The sequence below is a fragment of the Pristiophorus japonicus genome, chromosome 12 (assembly GCF_044704955.1).
Source record: "Pristiophorus japonicus isolate sPriJap1 chromosome 12, sPriJap1.hap1, whole genome shotgun sequence".
Classification (NCBI taxonomy): Eukaryota; Metazoa; Chordata; class Chondrichthyes; family Pristiophoridae; genus Pristiophorus; species Pristiophorus japonicus.
In genome coordinates, this window is record NC_091988.1 from 61,077,119 (window position 1) to 61,096,254 (window position 19,136).

General features: G+C 46.9%; 1 protein-coding gene across 2 annotated transcripts in view; it reads left to right on the top strand.

Moving 5' to 3' along the window:
• Nucleotides 1-19,136, top strand: part of LOC139277286 (ubiquitin-like modifier-activating enzyme 1) — a 355,737-nt gene that overhangs the window by 135,594 nt on the left and 201,007 nt on the right. For both annotated transcript variants that reach the window (XM_070895554.1, XM_070895555.1), the window contains exon 17: nucleotides 10,652-10,847. In XM_070895554.1, coding sequence (XP_070751655.1) covers nucleotides 10,652-10,847 — 196 coding nt within the window. The remainder of the gene's footprint in view (nucleotides 1-10,651; nucleotides 10,848-19,136) is intronic.

The following is a 19,136-nucleotide window of genomic DNA, read 5'->3' on the forward strand; positions in this document are numbered from 1 at the left end:
AAAACCTAACTGTTTGACCAGGCTTTTGGTCACCTGCCCTAATATCTCCTGTGGCTCGGTGTCAAAAATGTATTTATTGATCTCACTCTTGTGAAGCGTCTTGGGATGTTTTGGTACATTAAATGCCGTATGTAAATATAGGATGGTGTTGAGTTGTTTTCCACCTGAGGGGTAGACGGGGACTCGGTTTAATGTCTCCTCTGAAAGATGGCACCTCTGACAGTCCAGCGCTCCCTCAGTACTGCACTGGAGTGTCAGCCTGGAGTATGTGCTCAAGTCTCTGCAGTAGAACTTGAACCCACCACCTTCTAACTCAGTGCAACCCACTGAATCACAGCTGACTCCTGTGAAATGTGGCTTGGGGAAGGTGTGCACACACAAATGTTGGAGAAAGCTCAGCCTTTGACCAAGATACTTTGGAGGTCCTGCAGAAGTGCGTCAAGGGAGAGTGGACTTCTTGGAGCACAAGGGCATCCACCTTTGCAGACATTATTACTATTGGGCCTAGCACACATGCCTCAAACCAAAATTGGGAGCTGCAACCCCCTCAGCGAGGTATCCTGAAAAGCTCGGAGGCAGCCTTTACCCTATTTTTCTGTACACTAAGTGCTGAAATGCTGCAGTTGGACACCTTTGTGGGGCGCACAGATAACTTGAACTGTTGAAAGATATAATTAGGCAACAGTGCAATCAAAATCCACAAGCCCGCTGCATTGAAATGCTTTGCACAGATGGGGTGTAGGCTGGTCACAAAGGCTGCCATGTACAAGGGACTGTACTCTTGGGCACTCTGCTACCCAGTTACCGGATAAGTGTGAGGTAATGCATTTGGGGAGGTCTAACAAGGCAAGGGAGTACACATTAAATGGAACGACACTGAATGGTGCGGAGGAGATTTACAAGAATGTTGCCTGTGGAGGAACAAAGGGACATTGGAGTGCAGAGCAACAGATCCCTGAAGGGATCAGGTATATAAGGTGGTTAAGAAGGCATATGGAATACTTGCCTTTATTAGTCAAGGCATGGCATACAAGAGCAAGCAGGTTATGCAGTAGCTGGAGTACTACGTGCAGTTCTGGTCACCACATTACAGGAAAGATGTGATTGTACTGGAAAGAGTGCAGAGGAGATTTACAAGAACGTTGCCTGGACTGGAGAATTTTGGCTATGAGGAAAGATTGAAGATGCTGGGTCTGTTTTCTTTTAAACAGGGGAGGCTGAGGTGAGGATTGAGGTGTATAAAATTCTGAGGCGCCTGAATAGAGTGGATAGGAAGGACCAGCTTCCCTTAGCAGAGGAGTCAACAATCCGAGGGCATAGATTTAAAGTTATTTGAGGGGGAAGTATAGAGGAGATATGAGGAGAAATTTCTTCACCCAGAGGGTGGTGGGAGTTTGGGACTCGCTACCTGAAAGGGTGGTAGAGGCAGAAACCCTCACCACATTTTAAAAATACTTAGATGTGCACTTAAAGAGCTTAACTGCAGGGCTACGGACCAAGAGATGGAAAGTGAGATTCGGCTGGATGGCTCTTGGCCGGCCGCGCAGACAAGATGGGCCGAAATGGCCTCCTTCCGTGCTGTAAATGTCTCTGATTCTATGATGCGATTGCCCGATGTTCTCTTTCTTCACACCCGGGCCTCCCAAACAAAACACTGCCGCATGCCTGCTTGTTCTGAAGGGATGCATTGGTGCATTTTTTTCTAAAATTGGCTCTGTTTTATGCCCTGCCTTTCATCAGGAAGTTATTGTTTAAACAAAACACATGCTCTCCAGCCACATAGTCTGAGCTTCCTCCTTAGATAGCCGTAACTCCAATATTTAGTTGCACCAGGACAGAGGCAGGACCGCGCTCAAAATAAAACTGGAACGGTCGAGCGTGCAAAGTCTGTTAAAGCTTTATTAAGGAGAGGTCTTATAATGAACACCTCCTGCAGGGAAAATCAAAAGCCCCTCTGAGACCTCAGCATGCTGAAAGAATAAGTAAAGCCTTTTGAGGCTTGCTGTCAGCCCATATGCGTCATAATAAAAGAATGGAATAAAGTGGTGTTTTTTTTTGCTTTCTGTAGAGGATTCAGTTGTGTTCTCCTTTCGCTTTTATTTCTCCCCTCCCCTCAGTTTTGGCCGGGATATCCCTGCCATCCCAGATCTTTTCAGTCCCAGTTTTCTGGTATTGTTGTCCACCTCCTCCCCTCCCATCCCACCACCCGGCTTTTAAAAAAACTTTGTTGGCGCTGATGTCGCCGACAACGCCAGCATTTATTGCCCATCCCTAATTGCCCTCGAGCTGGTGGTGGTGAGCCACCTCCTTGAAGACAGCTGAGTGGCCTGCTAGGGCAGTTAAGAGTCAACCACATTGCTATTGGTCGGGAGTCACATATAGGCCAGACCGGGTAAAGACAGCAGATTTCCTTCCCTAAAGGACACTAGTGAACTAGTTGGGTTTTTACGATAGTCCGATAGTTGCAAGGTTGCATGGCACGTGAAGTCAAGTGCCAGAGCCATAACTGAATTCGGGGGGGGGGCACGGGGGAAATATATAAAACACATGCACAATTTCACCACAACACCAAACAGAAAGAAATGTTTCTCTTCACAAAAACTAGAGCATCCTGGGAGTCTCTCCCCCACAACATTGCGGGAGCATCATCACCACAGGGACTGGTGTAGTTGCATGATACAAGCTGCTTTTTCCAGATTTATGTAATTAGCTGATTTTAAATTCCACAGCTGCCATGGTGAGATTTAACTCGTGTCTCCGGATCATTAGCCCAGGCCTCTGGATTACTAGTCCAGTAACGTAACCACTCTGCTACCGTACCTCACCCTGGGCTGCACCCAAGAGGAAAATCCCAGGCCGGTGCCGTTATCACTGTGGAAACGGTCACCGGGAGTTGCGGGAGAGCGACCCAATTCCCTCTGATGTGTTTTTCCCCATCTTCTGCTGCGGCAAAGCTTAAGGCCTCCCCTTTGCTGAGACCGTGAGGTCAACACGTGCGGGGTAGGGGAGGGGGTGGGAGGGCGTGAAACCCACATCATGCTGTAAGTGGCACAGCATCTTGACACCACTGCACATCATGCCCGCTTGCCGATCTATCCAATTATAAGTAGCTACTTTATTTTCAAAGGACCTTCCCTCCTGGTTGAGAACAACAACAGCTTGTATTTATATAGCGCCTTTAATGTAGTGAAACATCCCAAGACGCTTCACAAGAGTATTATGCAATCAAAATTTGACACTGAGCCACATAAGTAGAAATTAGCGCATGTGGTCAAAGAGCTTTGTTTGAAGGAGGAATGAGTGATAACGAGGCGGAAAGGTTTAGGCAGAGCTTAGGGCCTAGGCAACAGAAGTTACGGCCACCAATGGCTGAGCGATTACAATCTGGGATGCTCAGGGGGGCAGAATTAGAGGAGGGCAGAATTAGAGGAGCACATACATCTCTGGGGTTGTGGGGCTGGAGGAGATTACAGAGATAGGGATGGGGGAGGCCACAGAGGGATCTGAAAATAAGGATGAGAATTTTGAAATCGAGGTGTTGCTTAACCGGGAACAGTCGACAAGAGGGCCATTTTCATCAAAGTTAGTTGTGGAATTTGTGGTCTATTTGTCTCTTGTTCCTGCTAAAAGAGCTCAAGTGGAGCAACAGAGCCCCCGAGGTTTTTAAGAGGAGCTGTTTGTCAGGTCTGCGAGCACAGGGGTGATGGGTGAGCGGGACTTGGTGCGAGTTAGGACACGGGCAGCCGAGTTTTGGATCACCTCTAGTTTATGTAATGTAGAATGTGGGAGGCCAGCCAGGAGTCAGGCTACAAGAAACAGATTTCAGTGGAGAGAATCACTAGAGAAACGATTAAAAAGTCAAAAAGTAAACACCGACAGGAAGATCTTCAGCTGATCATTTTCGGCAAAATTCACTCCAGATTTTCACTCTTGCCAGAAGGTGGGGGGGGGGGAGCGGGGGTGATACAGAATGAAGTGGCTGGAAACAAGGCAGTTAATTTTCAGCTGGACAGCCACTAAAAGTTTCCCGTTTCCTCTTTCGCCCTTGTGAGCTGCACATCTGCAACTCATTTTGGGCATTCACTCACTGGCCGACTCCACGGCCATGGAGAGATAGCTTCTTAAACAAGCTTTGTTCTGAGAAGCTGTGAAATGAGTCCGTCCAGTCCAGTCTGCCGAGCCCGTCTCCGGCGGACAGGGTCTGCAATGTATTTGCTTCATGAGTTCTTTGCTAAAGAATTCATAGCAACACATCGCTATTAAGAACTAGTTGGTTTATTAACAAAGTTTTAACAATCACACTACATGTTATCAGTTCATCCACTAGGCTCACAACTGCATACCTCATCGTGGATGACCTAGACACAACTAACTGGGGTTTTATTGAGCCTTGTGAACATCAGGTGACTGGCTCAGCCACTCAATGCAGCAGCTCTACAAACCTGTGAGCATACTCACAAATGCATACGTTACAGGAGGAAGTTCCAGGATTTTGACCCAGAGACGATGAAGGAACAGCGATATATTTCCAAGTCAGGATGGTGTGTAAATTGGCATGGATACTTGGAGGTGATGGTGTTCCCAGGCGCCTGCTGCCCAAGTCCTTCTAGGTGGTAGAGGTCGTGTGTTTGGGAGCTGCTGCCGAAGAAGCCTTGTCAAGTTGCAGCAATGCGTCTTGTAGATGGTACACACTGCAGCCACGGTGCGCTGGTGGTGGAGGGAGTGAATGTTTAAGGTGGTGGATGGGGTGCCAATCAAACGAGCTGCTTTGTCCTGGATGGTGTCGAGCTTCTTGAGTGTTGTTGGAGCTACACTCATCCAGGCAAGTGGAGAGTATTCCATCACAGTCCTTACTTGGTGGAAAGGCTTTGGGGAGTCAGGAGGTGAGACACTCGCCCCAGAATACCCAGTCTCTGACTTGCTCTTATAGCCACAATACTTATGTGGCTGGTCCAGTTAAGTTTCTGGTCAATGGTGGCCCCCAGGATGTTGGTGGTGGTGGTTTGATGTTTTTTCTATCCTCTACACTGCCAGTAAAGACAGGGCTCTCATTCTTTTATTGTATTTGTTCTTGGGATGTGGGCGTCACTGGCAAGGTCAGAATTTATTGTCCATCCCTAGTTGCCCTGAGAAAGTGGGCCGCCTTCTTAACCTGAAGCAGTTTGACACAACTGAGGGCAGTTCAGAATCAACCACAGAGGTCCTGGCCTGGAGTCACATATAGATCAGAAAGCCCGGGTAAGGACAGCAGGTTTCCTTCCCTGCAGGACATTAGTGAACCAGTTGGGATTTTACGACAATCCAACAGTTTCATGGTCACTTCTACTGGTGCCAGCAATTTTTTTTCCAGATTTATTAAAAAAAAAGCCCAATGTTTGAGGAACCGGCCCCTGAAAATGTGGGTTAAGGGAGTTGGTTTCAGTAAATGCTGGATGCCGACATTTCCAGCATGAGTGGCACCCCAACTGAAAAATAAAGCTGAAGGATGTGGAATAGAGGTCACTCTCCCTTTACAGGGATAGTGCGGAATAAGCACTGCTAAATCACCTTTTGATACAATGCCCAGCGAGCTAAACAGGGATCTATCCCCATCGATGTGCATGTGTTCATCAGTGCATATGTCTCAGTTTCTTTTGGGTGTCCTGGCCAATATTTATCCCTCAACCAACACCTAAAAAAAAAACTGATTATCTGGTCATTATTACATTGCTGTTTGTGGGAGCTTGCTGTGCACAAATTGGCTGCCACGTTTCCGACATCACAACAGTGACTACACTTCAAAAGTACTTCATTGGCTGAAAAAGTGCTTTGGGACATCCGGTGGTTGTGAAAAGCGCTATATAAATGCAAGTCTCTCTTTCTCTCCTTTCTTTCCTTCTCTCTCACTACGCTGCTTTGTCACATTGCCAGTCTTCGAATCGTTCTTCCTCTGTCCGCTTGACTGTCGCCCATACTCATTGTGGCAAAGTAGGTTTGTGTTGAACCTGCCCATTGCATTTAATATGCAGGTAGTCACCTATCATTGTGTAGGAACATATTGCACCATTTTAGAGATGGCAATTTTTTTCTTTGTCGTGCAGCCGAGTCTAGTCGGCAGCCATTAATTTGACCAATTCAGTGCTGCGCGTCATGTCCCCCCTTGTGACAAAAACAGGGGTGGGGGGGGGAGCGGAGAAATTGTCCTCTTTTTGTCCTGTTACCGCCTCCAATTGGGTGGTAAGGCCTTTCCGCCCAGGGGCAGGCGGCGGGGCCGATCCACGCGCAATTGCCCCTGAGCCGGGGGCGGCGGGATCAGGTTTCCGCCGCCCCCCGTTTTTGCCCCGTCTGGCGCGCCAACCTTTAACATCCCGCTGCCGACCGGTGCCCCCAACTGCTTTGCAAGATGGAAGCTGCCAGTAGCTCGGTGGTGCGGCCGCCCTTAAAGGGAAGATCACACTGCGATGGCCACCATTTTGTTTTAATTATCGGCACCTCATCTTGGGTGCCGGGCCGCTGGACTGGCCGAACCCCTCCCTGGTGTCCCAGTGGGTTCCACGTCAGCCTTGAAACGTCCCTCCCCATTAAGTGAAGGGGAGGGACGTTACGACGCATCATCATCATCATCACCCTGCTCCCTTGCAAACCTGCCCCTACACCACCTCAAGCAGCGCCCCAAAGCGCTGGGAGGCGGTGTCAGAGTTAAAGAGGCCAATTTTGCGGCTCTTCCCTCTGACTCCCACCGGTCAGTAAATTTCCAGTTAATTCAAAGTGCACTCCCCAATTTCCCGCTGAGGACAATTTCTGCCCCAAGATTACAAGGTAATTACAGATGAGGAAGGCCATTCGGCCCCTCTTGCTTCAACCATCCAGACAGATCCTATCCAATCCACTGTCACATCCAAATGTTTCTTAAACAGTTCCAGCGAATTTCCTAAAAGTAGCCTTCTCTAATTTGAACCTGTGTTCCCGAGTTCTACTCCCGCAGTTTAAGTTAAAGTAATATGCTGGGTTAATTTTTCTGTTCCCTTAATGATTTTGTATAGCTTTATAAGATCACCTCTTAGTCACCTCCTCTTAAAGACCAAAAAGCCAAAGTTTCAATTTACACAAACAGAACTAAACGATAGGCCACTTAGAAGTGTAGATGAATAAGGGGACCTTGGATTGCTTGTCCACAGATCCCTCAAAGTAGCAGGCCAGTTGGTTCAGAAGGCATACGGAATGCTTGCCTTTATTGGTCGAGGCATAGAATACAAGAGCAGGGAGGTTATGCTTAAATTGTAAAATACACTGCTTAGGCCACAGCTGGAATACTGTGTGCAGTTCTGGTCGCTTTATTATAGGAAGGATGTGATTGCACTGGAGAGGGTGCAGAGGAGATTTACAAGGATGCTGCTTGGAATGGAGAATCTTAGCTACCAGGATAGATTGGATAGGCTGGGTCTATTCTCTTTGGAACAGAGGAGGCTGAGGGGAGACCTCATTGAGGTGTATAAAATTTTGAGGGACCTGGATATAGTAGATAGCAAGGGCCTATTTCTCTTGGTGGAAGGATCAATAACAAGGGGGCATAGGTTTAAGGTGGTTGGTGGAAGGTTCAGAGGGGATTTGAGGGGAAGCTTCTTCACGCAGAGGGTGGTGGGGGTCTGGAACTCGTTGCTTGAAAGGGTAATGGAGGCAGAAACCCTCATCACATTTAAAAGGTGCTTAGATGTGCACTTGTAGTGCTGTAACCTGCAGGGTTACGGACCTAGAGCTGGTACGTGGGATTAGACTGGATAACCTCTTGTTGGCTGGCGCAGATACGATGGGAATCTAATATGGCCAGAGTGATCTCCTGGACTAGTTTCAATCGCCTGGATGGGTCGGAGAGGAACTTTCCCAGATTTTTTTCCCCCAATTGGCCTGGGTTTTTAATCTGATTTTTTGCCTCTTCCAGGAGATCGCATGGTTCCAGGTGGGGTGTAAACTGTTGCGATACATGGGGTATCGTAGTTGTGTGGGGTGGACTGGTTGGGCCTGATGCTCTCTACCTGCCGGCCATTGTTCATTGGTTTATATGTAACCTTCAGGGCAGCTGACCAAGGGTCGTGTGGCTCTTTGTCGGACACGATGGGCCAAACTGGCCTCCTCCTTGTCATGTATGTACATTCTGTTTGTAGCCACCAGATGGCGTCATTGTTGGAGGCCACTGAGCAGCACATGGTGTTGCTCAAGTATAAAAAGCCAGCCATTTTGAGAGCCAGGTACTTTTGGGCCGAAATAAAACAGAGCCAAGGTTGTACATTGCTTAGTTAAACAGTACTCAGTTTGAACCTTTATTGCATACGTAACACTTCTGCACTGTAAATTTCTATCATTCTAAGATAATTATTGTATCTGTTGCTTTTTGAGGTGTTATTTTTCAATCACATGCTCTCCTCCACACTCTCTCTCACACACCAACATGCAAATAACATGTTAACATTGCAAGCTGCGAAGATTTATATCCATCTCTTTTAATCCTTCAGCTGTGTGATTCAGTTCCAGTTGCAATATTTCACTGAATGTTATCATTCTTTACCATCATAATCAACTGCCAAAACTTACATTTCCATTTAACTCTTGAATTACAAGTACTTGTGCAAAGATACAAGATGTTCCCAGCTATCCAGCCTTTGGCCCTCCATCCTCCACAATACAACTGCAGCTACCTATTTAAAATTGTCATCCTTTTCAATTTACGTCACTGGCAAGGCCAGCATTTATTGCCCCTCTCTAATTGCCCTTGAAAAGGTGATGGTGGGCGACCTTCTTGAACCGCTACAGTCTGTGTGGTGAAGGTTGAGAATTTTGACCCAGCGACGATGAAGGAACGGCGTTATATTTCCAAGTCAGGATGGTGTGTGACTTGGAGGGGAACTTGGAGATGATGGTGTTCCCATGCGCCTGCTGCCCTTGTCTTTCTAGGTGGTAGAGGTCGCAAGTTTGGCAGGTGCTGTTGAAGAAGCCTTGGCGAATTGCTGCATTGCATCCTAGGCCCTCAGTTCTGGAATTCCCACCGTAAAATCTGTCTCTCTACCTCTCTCTCCTCCTTTAAGATTCTCCTTTGACTAGGTTTTTGGTCACTTATCCTAATGTCACCTTATGTGGCTCAGTGTCAAATTTTGACTGATAATACTCGTGTGAAGCACCTTGGGACATTTTAGTATGTTAATGGTGAATGTTGTAAGTAAATGGAATGAGAGAGAGGCTGAAATGAAGGACGAGAATAAGCTGAAGTGAAACATAACATTGGATAAGTACCTGAAGGAAAAATAATTTTCACAGCTACGGCAAAAGGGCGGGGGAGTGGGACTAGCTAAAGCGGTCTTGCGGAGTGCCGGCACGGGCTCGAGGGGCCGAATGGCCTCCTTCTGTGCCCATTCTGTAACCATTCTATGATTCTCTATGATTAGAGAAATGGACTAAAGTAAAAGAAAGAGAGGAATAGACTGAAGAAAAGGTCGAGGTAAATAACATGGTTCAAAGTTTTCAAGAAAGTCCCAATAGAGATTGAGTGTTTGACTTCGTATTTAGCCATGATTCAGCAAGACTCAAAAGCAATTTAATCAGGCATGGCCCACTGGTCAGTTGTATCACAGGCCTGGCCCATTACACCAAAAGGCTGGATCCTGCTGCACAAGAGTAACTGGGCGTTCCGAATGGGGCCCACTGCTTGGTCACTATAACCAGTAGGTCAGAATATAACCTTGCAAGCTGGTAAACGTTGGTGAAGAATTAGTTTCAAGAGGGCCACCTCAGAAGGTTTCTCATCTTCCTTGGTGCTTTACACAATTGCAAATGGTGGAATTCGACAGATCCTGGGTTCATCGCTTCCTTGCCCCCCACCCCCCCACTCTCACCTCGTCTCAGTTCAAACTGACACTCTACTCTCCCTCCCCTCTCGAGTCAGCCTGGCAGTCAAGAAGTGGTTTAGAAATGGTTATTGACTGAGATTTCAAAAATTCTCATCCTTGTTTTCAAATCCCTCCATAGCCTCACTCTCCCTATCTCTATAACCTCCTCCAGCCCCACATGGATATCTGCACTCCTCCAATTCTGACCTCTTGTACATCCTCAATTTTTATCGCTCTGCCATTGATGGCCATGCCTTCAGTTCCCTAAGCCCTAAGCTCTGGAATTTCCACCCTAAATCTCTCTACTTCTCTCTTTCTCCTCCTTCTTTAAGACATTTCTTAAAACCTGTATCATCATCCCAAAAATCTCCTTACGTGGCTCGGTGTCAAATTTTGTTTGATAACTCTCCCATGATGCACATTGGGATGTTTTACTAAAGACGGTATATAAATGCAAATTGCTGTTTAGCACATTAATGAAGAATTAGTGCCGAGAGGGCTATCTCTGAAGGTTTCTCGCTGCCTGTGGTGCTTTACACAATTGCAAATGATGGAATCTGACGGACCCTGGGTATATTTGCACTATTTGACTGTAGAATGTAGCTCCGTGAAAATTTAAAGAACAGGATACACTCTTTCAGTTACTGCATTGTTTAAAAAAAAAATAATCGTTACTGTCTCCCTTCGTGTCCGACTGCCCTCAACTTGACATTACAGTGTACGATGTAATACCACTTGTTTCTTAACTGGAGCCTGAACTCTAACGATAACTGGCTCCTCTTTACATTAAACAGGGACCCTTCTTTTATGGATCGGACAATGACGCTACAGGAAGGTCAGGCCTTGGAAATCCTGGAAGGTGTTTACAAGAGTCTGGTTACCGATAAGCCCAAGTCCTGGGCCGACTGCCTGGCCTGGGCCCGGAGACACTGGCAGACACGGTACAACAACATCATCAGGCAGCTCTTGCACAACTTCCCATCGGAGCAGGTACGAGGCTGAGACTGGGGGGGGTGGCGGGAGCACTGGGGGCTGTCTGGGGACATTGGAATAAATCAGTGTCTCGGCACTGGGACTGAACAAGAGTAATTACTCTGGCACAAGGGTTTAATGGGAAGAGATTTTCATACGGAGCCTTGTCACAGACTGAACAGTATTTCTTTTGAGACGAATAACAGGTTTTTTCTTTTTCTCCCTTGTGAAATAGGGGTTACCTAAAGGTAATGTGTACTGCAGTAGGATTAATTACACTCTATATTCTTAAACAATACTGCTATTGCGTGATTTTTCTTTGTGCTTGAGGTTCCACTTGCCCTTTATACCCGAGATACTCATGTTAGACACCTGGCTGAGAGCACGATAGGTGGCCTTTGACCTTGTCACACCTTCCAGCTGTGCCAATCTCTGCCACACTGAACGCTAAAGACAGGCACCAGGTAGAACGTCGGACTTCTAAAATGAAAGGCCAGCGTTCTAACTCAGTCCTACCAGGAGCAGGTTAAAGGTCAGAGCAGTACCTTGGGCTTCCACACTGTTCTTTCGCCACTGGGACCTGATTTGAATGCAGTCGAGACTCAGGTTGAAAATTTCCTTTTCCTGATGGCTGTATAAGTCTGAAATGAAGTGAGCCTGTGCACTCTTTAGCCATTTTGTTCGGGTTGTTGTGGCGTTCCAACCTCTCCTGTCCTGAAGGTGGTGAGATTTGCTGGGAATTTGGTTTCTACAGATGTTTTCACTACCTCGCCCCAGTGGCCCTTCTTAATGTGAGCCTAGACCATAGCTGGCATCTCCACACTTTCTCGCAAGGCGGCGTTGGACACTGGTCGGGAGCGCGAACCCTTGGTTGTTTTCTTCTTCTTGGACCATGGTCCATTGAGCTCAGTTGTGTCAGCCGTGGCTCAGTGGGTAGCACACTCACCTCTGAGTCAGAGATTTGTGGGTTCAAGTCCCACTCCAGAGACTTGAGCACAAAAAAAAATCTAGGCTGACGCTCCAGTGCAGTGCTGAGGGAGTGCTGCACAGTTGGAGGTGCCGTCTTTCAGATGAGTTGTTAAACCGAGGCCCTGTCTGCTCTCTCAAGTGGACGTAAAAGATCCCCTGGCACTATTTCGAAGAAGAGCAGGGCAGTTATCCCCCGGTGTCCTGGCCAATATTTATCCATCGATCAACATCACAAAAAAGCAGATTATCTGGTCATTATCCCGTTGCTGTTTGTGGGAGCTTGCTGTGCGCAAATTGGCTGCTGCGTTTCCCACATTACAACATGACTACACTCAAGAAAGTACTTCATTGGCCGTAAAGTATTTTGAGATGTCCAACGGCTATGAAAGGCGCTATGTAAATGCAAGTCTTTCTTTTTTCTTTAATTGTAAGAACATTACTACTGCCCTGGCTGATCTCCCTAAACTCATTATAGACCAGGGATTAAACTTGGGGCAACATGGACCCAACATTCCCGCTAAGCCGCACTGCTTACCGTCTTTAATACGGTATAACCCGCGCATAAGTGAAGATGTGAATGGGCCGTGCAGCTAAAATAAAATAAAAAGTAGAGGGAACATTGCATTGAATGCCACCCTCATACCACATGGTGCATTTACCAATTACACTGTACCTACATTATTAGCAGTGACTACACTTCAAAGGTACTTCATTGGTTGCAAAGCGCTTTGAGACGTACTGAGGTTGTAGCCACCAAGTTTTACACAGCCACGGAGCGTAGAATCTTACAGCATAGAAGGAGGCCATTCAGCCCATCATGCCTGTGCAGGCTCTTTGAAAGCGCTATCCAGTTAGCCCCACCGCCCCTACTCATTTTCCTACAGCCCTGCAAATGTTTTCCTGATGATGCTATGTAAATGCAAGTCTTTCTTTTTGACACCATTGGGGGAGTTTTCAATCACGTTCTCGATGGGGTTTCAAGTACACGGCACAAATCGGTTCATAATTCAGCATGATTTGGCACAAAATGAGCAGTTTTGCTCAGCAAAGATTGACTGGGTAAATGACGAGTCTCATTGGCACAGGAAGGATGCTTTCCTGAGCCTGGGCTTAGGAGACATTGCTAGGAAGCGTGCAGTCTGCAGTTAGCCTATGCTACATGAGGCTTGAACTGACTGACCCTGATACTGAGCGCTCCCATGTATAAAAATACTGAATTCCCCATCGTCCCTTATCTTGATGATTGCAAATCCTCCCCCCAACAAATCAGAATTTATTTTGGCAAAATATCCTGGCAAGAACAGATTTATTAGCAGCTGGCTATTTTTGCACAACATTAAGAACTGCAGTGTGTACCGTATAAAACTGCAAGGGGAAGACATGATATTGTGAGCAATCGCTTCATAAGGCTGCGTCATCACCTGCTCCTGATTTGTAGCCGCCAAGTTTTACACAGCCATGGAGCATAGAATCTTACAGCACAGAAGGAGGCCTTTCGGCCCATCATGCCTGTGCCAGCTCTTTGAAAGTGCTATCCAATTAGTCCCACTGCCCCTACTCATTTTCTTATAGCGCTCCAAATTTTTCCTGAAGACCATAAACTCATTAGGTCAAAGCCAATTCTACATGGCAACTAACGAAAATACTTTGGGCTAGAAATTGCCCTCCTTTGCGCCTCCGAGGGGCAATAATGAGGCACTACCGGCTCTGCAACCGGGCGTGGCGAGAGTACTGACACCCGCGAACTTGCCGTGGAGATATTGTGACGTCATCCGGCTGTGCAGCGCCCTGGATCAGAACTTCACTTTTGCCCCCTGCAGCATTGCCAGGCATCAACACCGGCAGCTGCAGGGGGCGTTGAACGGTAGGCCAGCCGCTTGTGGAGCGGTATTTCAAGGGATCATTGCTAAGGTGAGTGAAAACTCTTATAACAACCGTCTGAGCGTTTTTTGGTTCCTTTTCTTCGGCCGCGATTGATTAGCCCTGCGCTCTGCTCGAGTGCTTGGGGCTGAGTGTCGCGGATCGCGGCTGCCGCGGCCACCATGCGCGTATATTTAATGCACGGCAGGCGATCCCCAGGTGGGCAGAGGAAGCGTTTCAAGGACACCCTCCTTGATAAAGTGCAACATCCCCACCAGCAAAGACCGCCCAAGTGGAGGAAGAGCATCCAGGAGGGTGCTGAGCACCTCGAGTCTCGTCGCCGAGAGCAAGCTGAAGCCAAACGCAGGCAGCGGAAAGAGCTTGCGGTAAACCAGGCGCCCCACCCACCCTTTCCTTCAACTACTGTCTGTCCCACCTGTGACAGAGACTGCAGTTCTCATGTTGGACTGTTCACTCACCTGAGAACTCACTTTTAGAGTGGAAGCAAGTTTCCCTTGATTTCGAGGGACTGCCTATGAGGATGATATTTAATGCAGAGCCTGCAGCGATGGCCTGTCTCTTTAAGGGAGGGAAGGAGCCTCCGATCCCGGCAGCGCTGCCCGGGACATTGTGCAACGCTGCACCGCTACCGCCCTTCTTGCGCGGTCTAGCGCTCCAAGGGAAGTGGTAGTGCTTGATTTAGCGCTCCACTTTCCTCCTGGAGCGCTAAGCTGGAAGTTTGCATCTGCTGGAATTGGGTAGCGCCCGCTGATACTTTTGCAGTCCCACCAAAGTTCTCGCCCCAAATGGGGCGCTACTCAATTTCGCCCCCTTTGGCCCTGAAATCACTCGGGAACGTGACCCTAGCAGTTAGGCTGTGATCGCGCCCCGCACCAGCTGGTAACTCTGGTGCCTACTGCTTTCCATTAGGGGGATGATGTCCATCAGGGGCGGATTAACCACGGGGCGGATGGGGCTGCAGCCCCAGGCCCACCAAACAACACAGGCCCACCAAATAACTGCAGGAAAGAAAATATAAGGCCTCCCAAATAGGCTGAATAGAATAGACAATAATAAAGGAAAAACCTACATACAAAAGTACTGTACCTATATACACTAATGTACCTATATACAAATGTACCCATATACAAATGTACCTATATACAGAAGTACCTATATACACTAATGTATATACAGAACAGAATATATTCTCGCCTGTTTTGTTTCACGTTATTGAGAGAAATTTTCATATATGTATAGGAAACTAGTATTGCAATGTTACCAGAACCAAAATATATACCTACTTGATACAGAATATATGCTTTCATTGTTGAATATACTGGCCTATGTTTTCATACTCAGAATCAGAATCATATACGTAATGTAATTAACATGAATAAACATAACTGTAGGCCCATTTGGATCAGTTTGTCCCAGGCCCATTTGGCCCTGATGTCCACATCTTCCCACCCCCTCAGAAAGATGATTTGTGGACCCCTTTGTTACAACAACTTGCATTTATATATTGAAAGTAGCTTCACAGGGGCGTTATCAAACAAAATTTAACACCGAGCCACATAAGAAGACGTTAGGACAAGTGACACCAAAACCTTGGTCTAAGAGTTTTAAGGAATGGTTTAAAGGAGGAGAGGGAGGTGGAGAGGTTTAGGGAGGGAATTCCAGAACTTGGAGCTTAGACAGTTGAAGGCATGGCCGCCAATGGTGGAGCGAAGGAAATCGGGCAGGCACAAGAGGCCAGAGTTGGAGCAATGCAGAGATCTCAGACGGTTATCAGACTGGAGGGGGGAGGGCCATGGCGGGATTGGCCCCCTTTGTAACGGGAGGCTAATAACATAATTCATTTAAAAAGTAATTATTTCCATTCTCATTGGGTGACGGGCTGCTTCCATTGCCTGGACATCCCACCAAATCCCCCACCCCCCGGGTGGGACCCATTTGTGCCCTTAAACTTATGCTGAAACCCGGCGTATCTGTATCCTGGTGGAGTTAGTTGTGGTTCCAGCGGGAGTCCAACCAGAGCAGCTGAGAGAGTTCAGGACTTTTCTGACTTAGCCGTTCCAGCATATAATTCTTTGTGTCATGTGTCAGCTGTGGCTCAGTGGGTAGCATTCTCGCCTCTGAGTCAGAAGTTTTTGGGTTCAAGTCCCATGCCAGAGACTTGAGCACAAAAATCTAGGCTGAGGGAGTGCTGCACTGTCAGAAGCGCCATCTTTTGGATGAGACGTTAAACTGAGGCCCCGTCTGCTCTCTCAGGTGGACGTAAAATATCCCATGGCACTATTTCGAAGAAGAGCAGGGGCTTTATCCCTGTGTCGTGTCCAATATTTATCCTTCAAGCAACATCACTAAAAAACAGATTATCTGATCATTATCACATTGCTGTTTGTGGGAGCTTGCTGTGCGCAAGTTGGCTGCCGCGTTTCCTACATTACAACAGTGACTACACTTCAAAAAGTACTTCATTGGCTGTAAAACGCTTTGGGACATCCTGAGGTTGTGAAAGCCGCGAAATAAATGTGGCTTTCACAACCTTTTTCTCTGAAGAATGCACGCTGGCTCAGGTGCTGTTGGTTGAATGCTTATTTTTCAATTAATTGGAATGCTAAATTAACAGCAGCTGGTGTGGCCTACCTACCTCCTGTGAGCCGTTAGACACTGGCCTGTTGTAATGTTGCTTTAGGGGCATGACAAGTAAAGGTTAATCCAGAATGAAAACAAGGGGCTTTGTGTTGGCACGTGTGGAGCCGGGGCCTGCTGTGGCTAGATTGCAGGTTTAAAAGCGGGATGTAATCTAGCAAAAATAGGTCTCAGCGGACCCCCCCCCCCCCCCCCCCCCCCCCCGCCACCCCACATCTCAAAGCAAAAATGTAATTGGTTTAGGTTTATAACGTGTGAGAGCAGAGAGATGTAGAGACAGAATTCTTGTTGCTTAAAAAAAAATCTTTTGTCTCGATCAGGATTCTGTTAAAAATTCACAAACGAATGTTGCTTTTATTCTACATTTGAAACTCTAACTTGCTTTTTTGCAAACATTTTTTTCTGGGTCAGACAGCAACAAGTCACATTTTTAAAGGAAAACCTATATTCGCGACAGTATTGGCACCTTTGTGTGAATTGACTGCTGGGCAGTTACTGAGATGGTAAAGGGGGGTGGTAATGTTACTTGATAGTCTTTAGTGTAGGGTACTTCACTCTTACCATTTCAGCTGGCTATATTTATTCACCCAGTAGTGTTATAAAAGGATAAAATTCCCTATCAACCCCTCTTTAACCCCCACCAGGCTCTAACCCTCTGAAAGCTGCGACTTATAAAACATACCACAGCCACATCCTTGCCCCTGTACCATTCCCCTGATCCTTGATGGGCTCCACTACCATTTTGTGCCCCTGTGAATCAATATCAAGATCCTCATTCTCACACTGCAATGCAGTGATTTCGCCATTCAGTGAGATCGTGGCTGATCTTCTACCCCAACTCTACTTTTCTGCACTTTCCTCCCCATAATGCCGTGATTCCCTTAATATCCAAAAATCTATCAATCTCAGTCTTGAATATGCTCACTGACTGAGCCTCCATAGCCCTCTGGGACAGAGAATTCCAAAGATTTACCACCCTCTGAGTGAAGAAGTTTCTCCTCATCTCAGTCCTGGGCCCCAAGCTCAGGAACTCCCTGCCCAAACCTCTCCGCCTCTCTTTCCTCCTCCAAGATGTTCCTTAAAACCTATCTCTTTGGCCAAGCTTTTGGTCACCTGCCCTCATTTCTTCTCATGTGGCTCGGTGTCAAATTTTTAAATCTCGTAATACTCCTGTGAAGCGCCTTGGGACGTTTCACTACATTAAAGGCGCCATGTAAATGCAAGTTGTTGTTGGTGTGACCCCCTTCAGCCTCATGTCCCCACTTGCAGCCTTCACTCCTTTCAGTCCAGTCTGTTCATTGTTCCCTGTCCCCTTACTCTACCACTGGTGCTGTTCTTTCAGCCTTCATACCCCTGCCACCTGGAACTCATTGCGTGCTTTCGAAACCCTAACTGAAGATCTTTCTCTTCGACCCTCTTTTTTTTGCCCGCCCTTGAAGAACATAAGAATTAGGAGCAGGAGATCTCTCGTAGGAGCACAAGAACAGGAGGAGCAGGCCATTCAGCCCCTCGAGCATCTTCCGCCATTCTACTAGATCATAACTGATCGGTGCCTTGGTTTTGTAACAATTAATACCCTCGCCTAACAAAAAATTATCAGTCCCAGTCTTGAAATGTTCAGTTTTTAGGGGGAGAGTGTTCCAGATTTCCGCTACTCTTTGTGTAAAGAAGTGCTTCCTGACATCACCCCTGAATGAGCGAACTCTAATTTTAAGGTTGTAGCCCCTTGTTCTGGACTCCCCCACCAGAAGAAAAAGTTTCTCTCTTTTAATCCTTTAATCATTTTAAACATCTCAATTAGATCAAACCTTATTCTTCTATACTCAAGCGAATATAAGCCTAGTCTATGCAACCTCTCCACGGCCTTTCTCCTCCCTACCTATGTAATCCTCGTCAACCCTACATCCCAGCTCATGTTATATCCGGCTTCAACTCTGGTCTGTCTATGTTGTTCCCTGTCCCCTTCATCCACCATTGGCCATGCTCTTTCAGCCTTCATGGCCCTGCTACCTTGAGCTCATTTCCTGCTTTCTAAACCCTAACTAAAGACCTTTCTCTTTGACTGTCTCATTTTGCCCACCCTTTAAGACCATAAGAATTAGGAGCCAGAGTAGGCCATTCAGCCCCTCGAGCCTGCTCCACCATTCAATAAGATCATGGCTGATCTTCTACCTCAACTCCAATCTGGAATTTTCTTCCTAAACCTCTCTACCTTGAAACCTGTCTGTGTACCTTCCAAAGCCTCCACAAAACCTACCCCCCCCATTCCTTCAAAGAGCAATCTTGGGAGGATTCATTACGTGAAAGATGCTGTTGAAGTGCATGCTATTATCATCATACAGCCCATCTAGAAAAGAGAAGGCTGAGGGGGTGACCTGCTAGAGGTTTATAGGATTATAAAACGATTATATAGACGTGGAGAAGATGTTTCCACTTGTGGGGGAGACCAAAACTCGGGGCCATAAATATAAAGTAGTCGCGAATAAATCCAATAGCGAATTCAGGACAAAGTTCTTTACTCAGAGAATGGTTAGAATGTGGAACTCGCTACCACAAGGAGTGGTGAAGGCATTTAAGGGGAATTTGGATAAATACATGGAGAAAGGAATAGAAGGTTATGCTGATTAGGGTTAGATGAAGAGGGGTGGAAGGAGGTTCATGTGGGACATAAAGCCCGACATGGATCAGTGGGTTGAATGGCCTGTTTCTGTGCTGTACATTCTCTGTAACTCTACTCATTGTGTTGTGTGTGTTTTCCTGCCTTGGTACCAAGCCTGTACCAGTTAATTCCCTGAATTTCAAGCTGTACTCCACACTGTC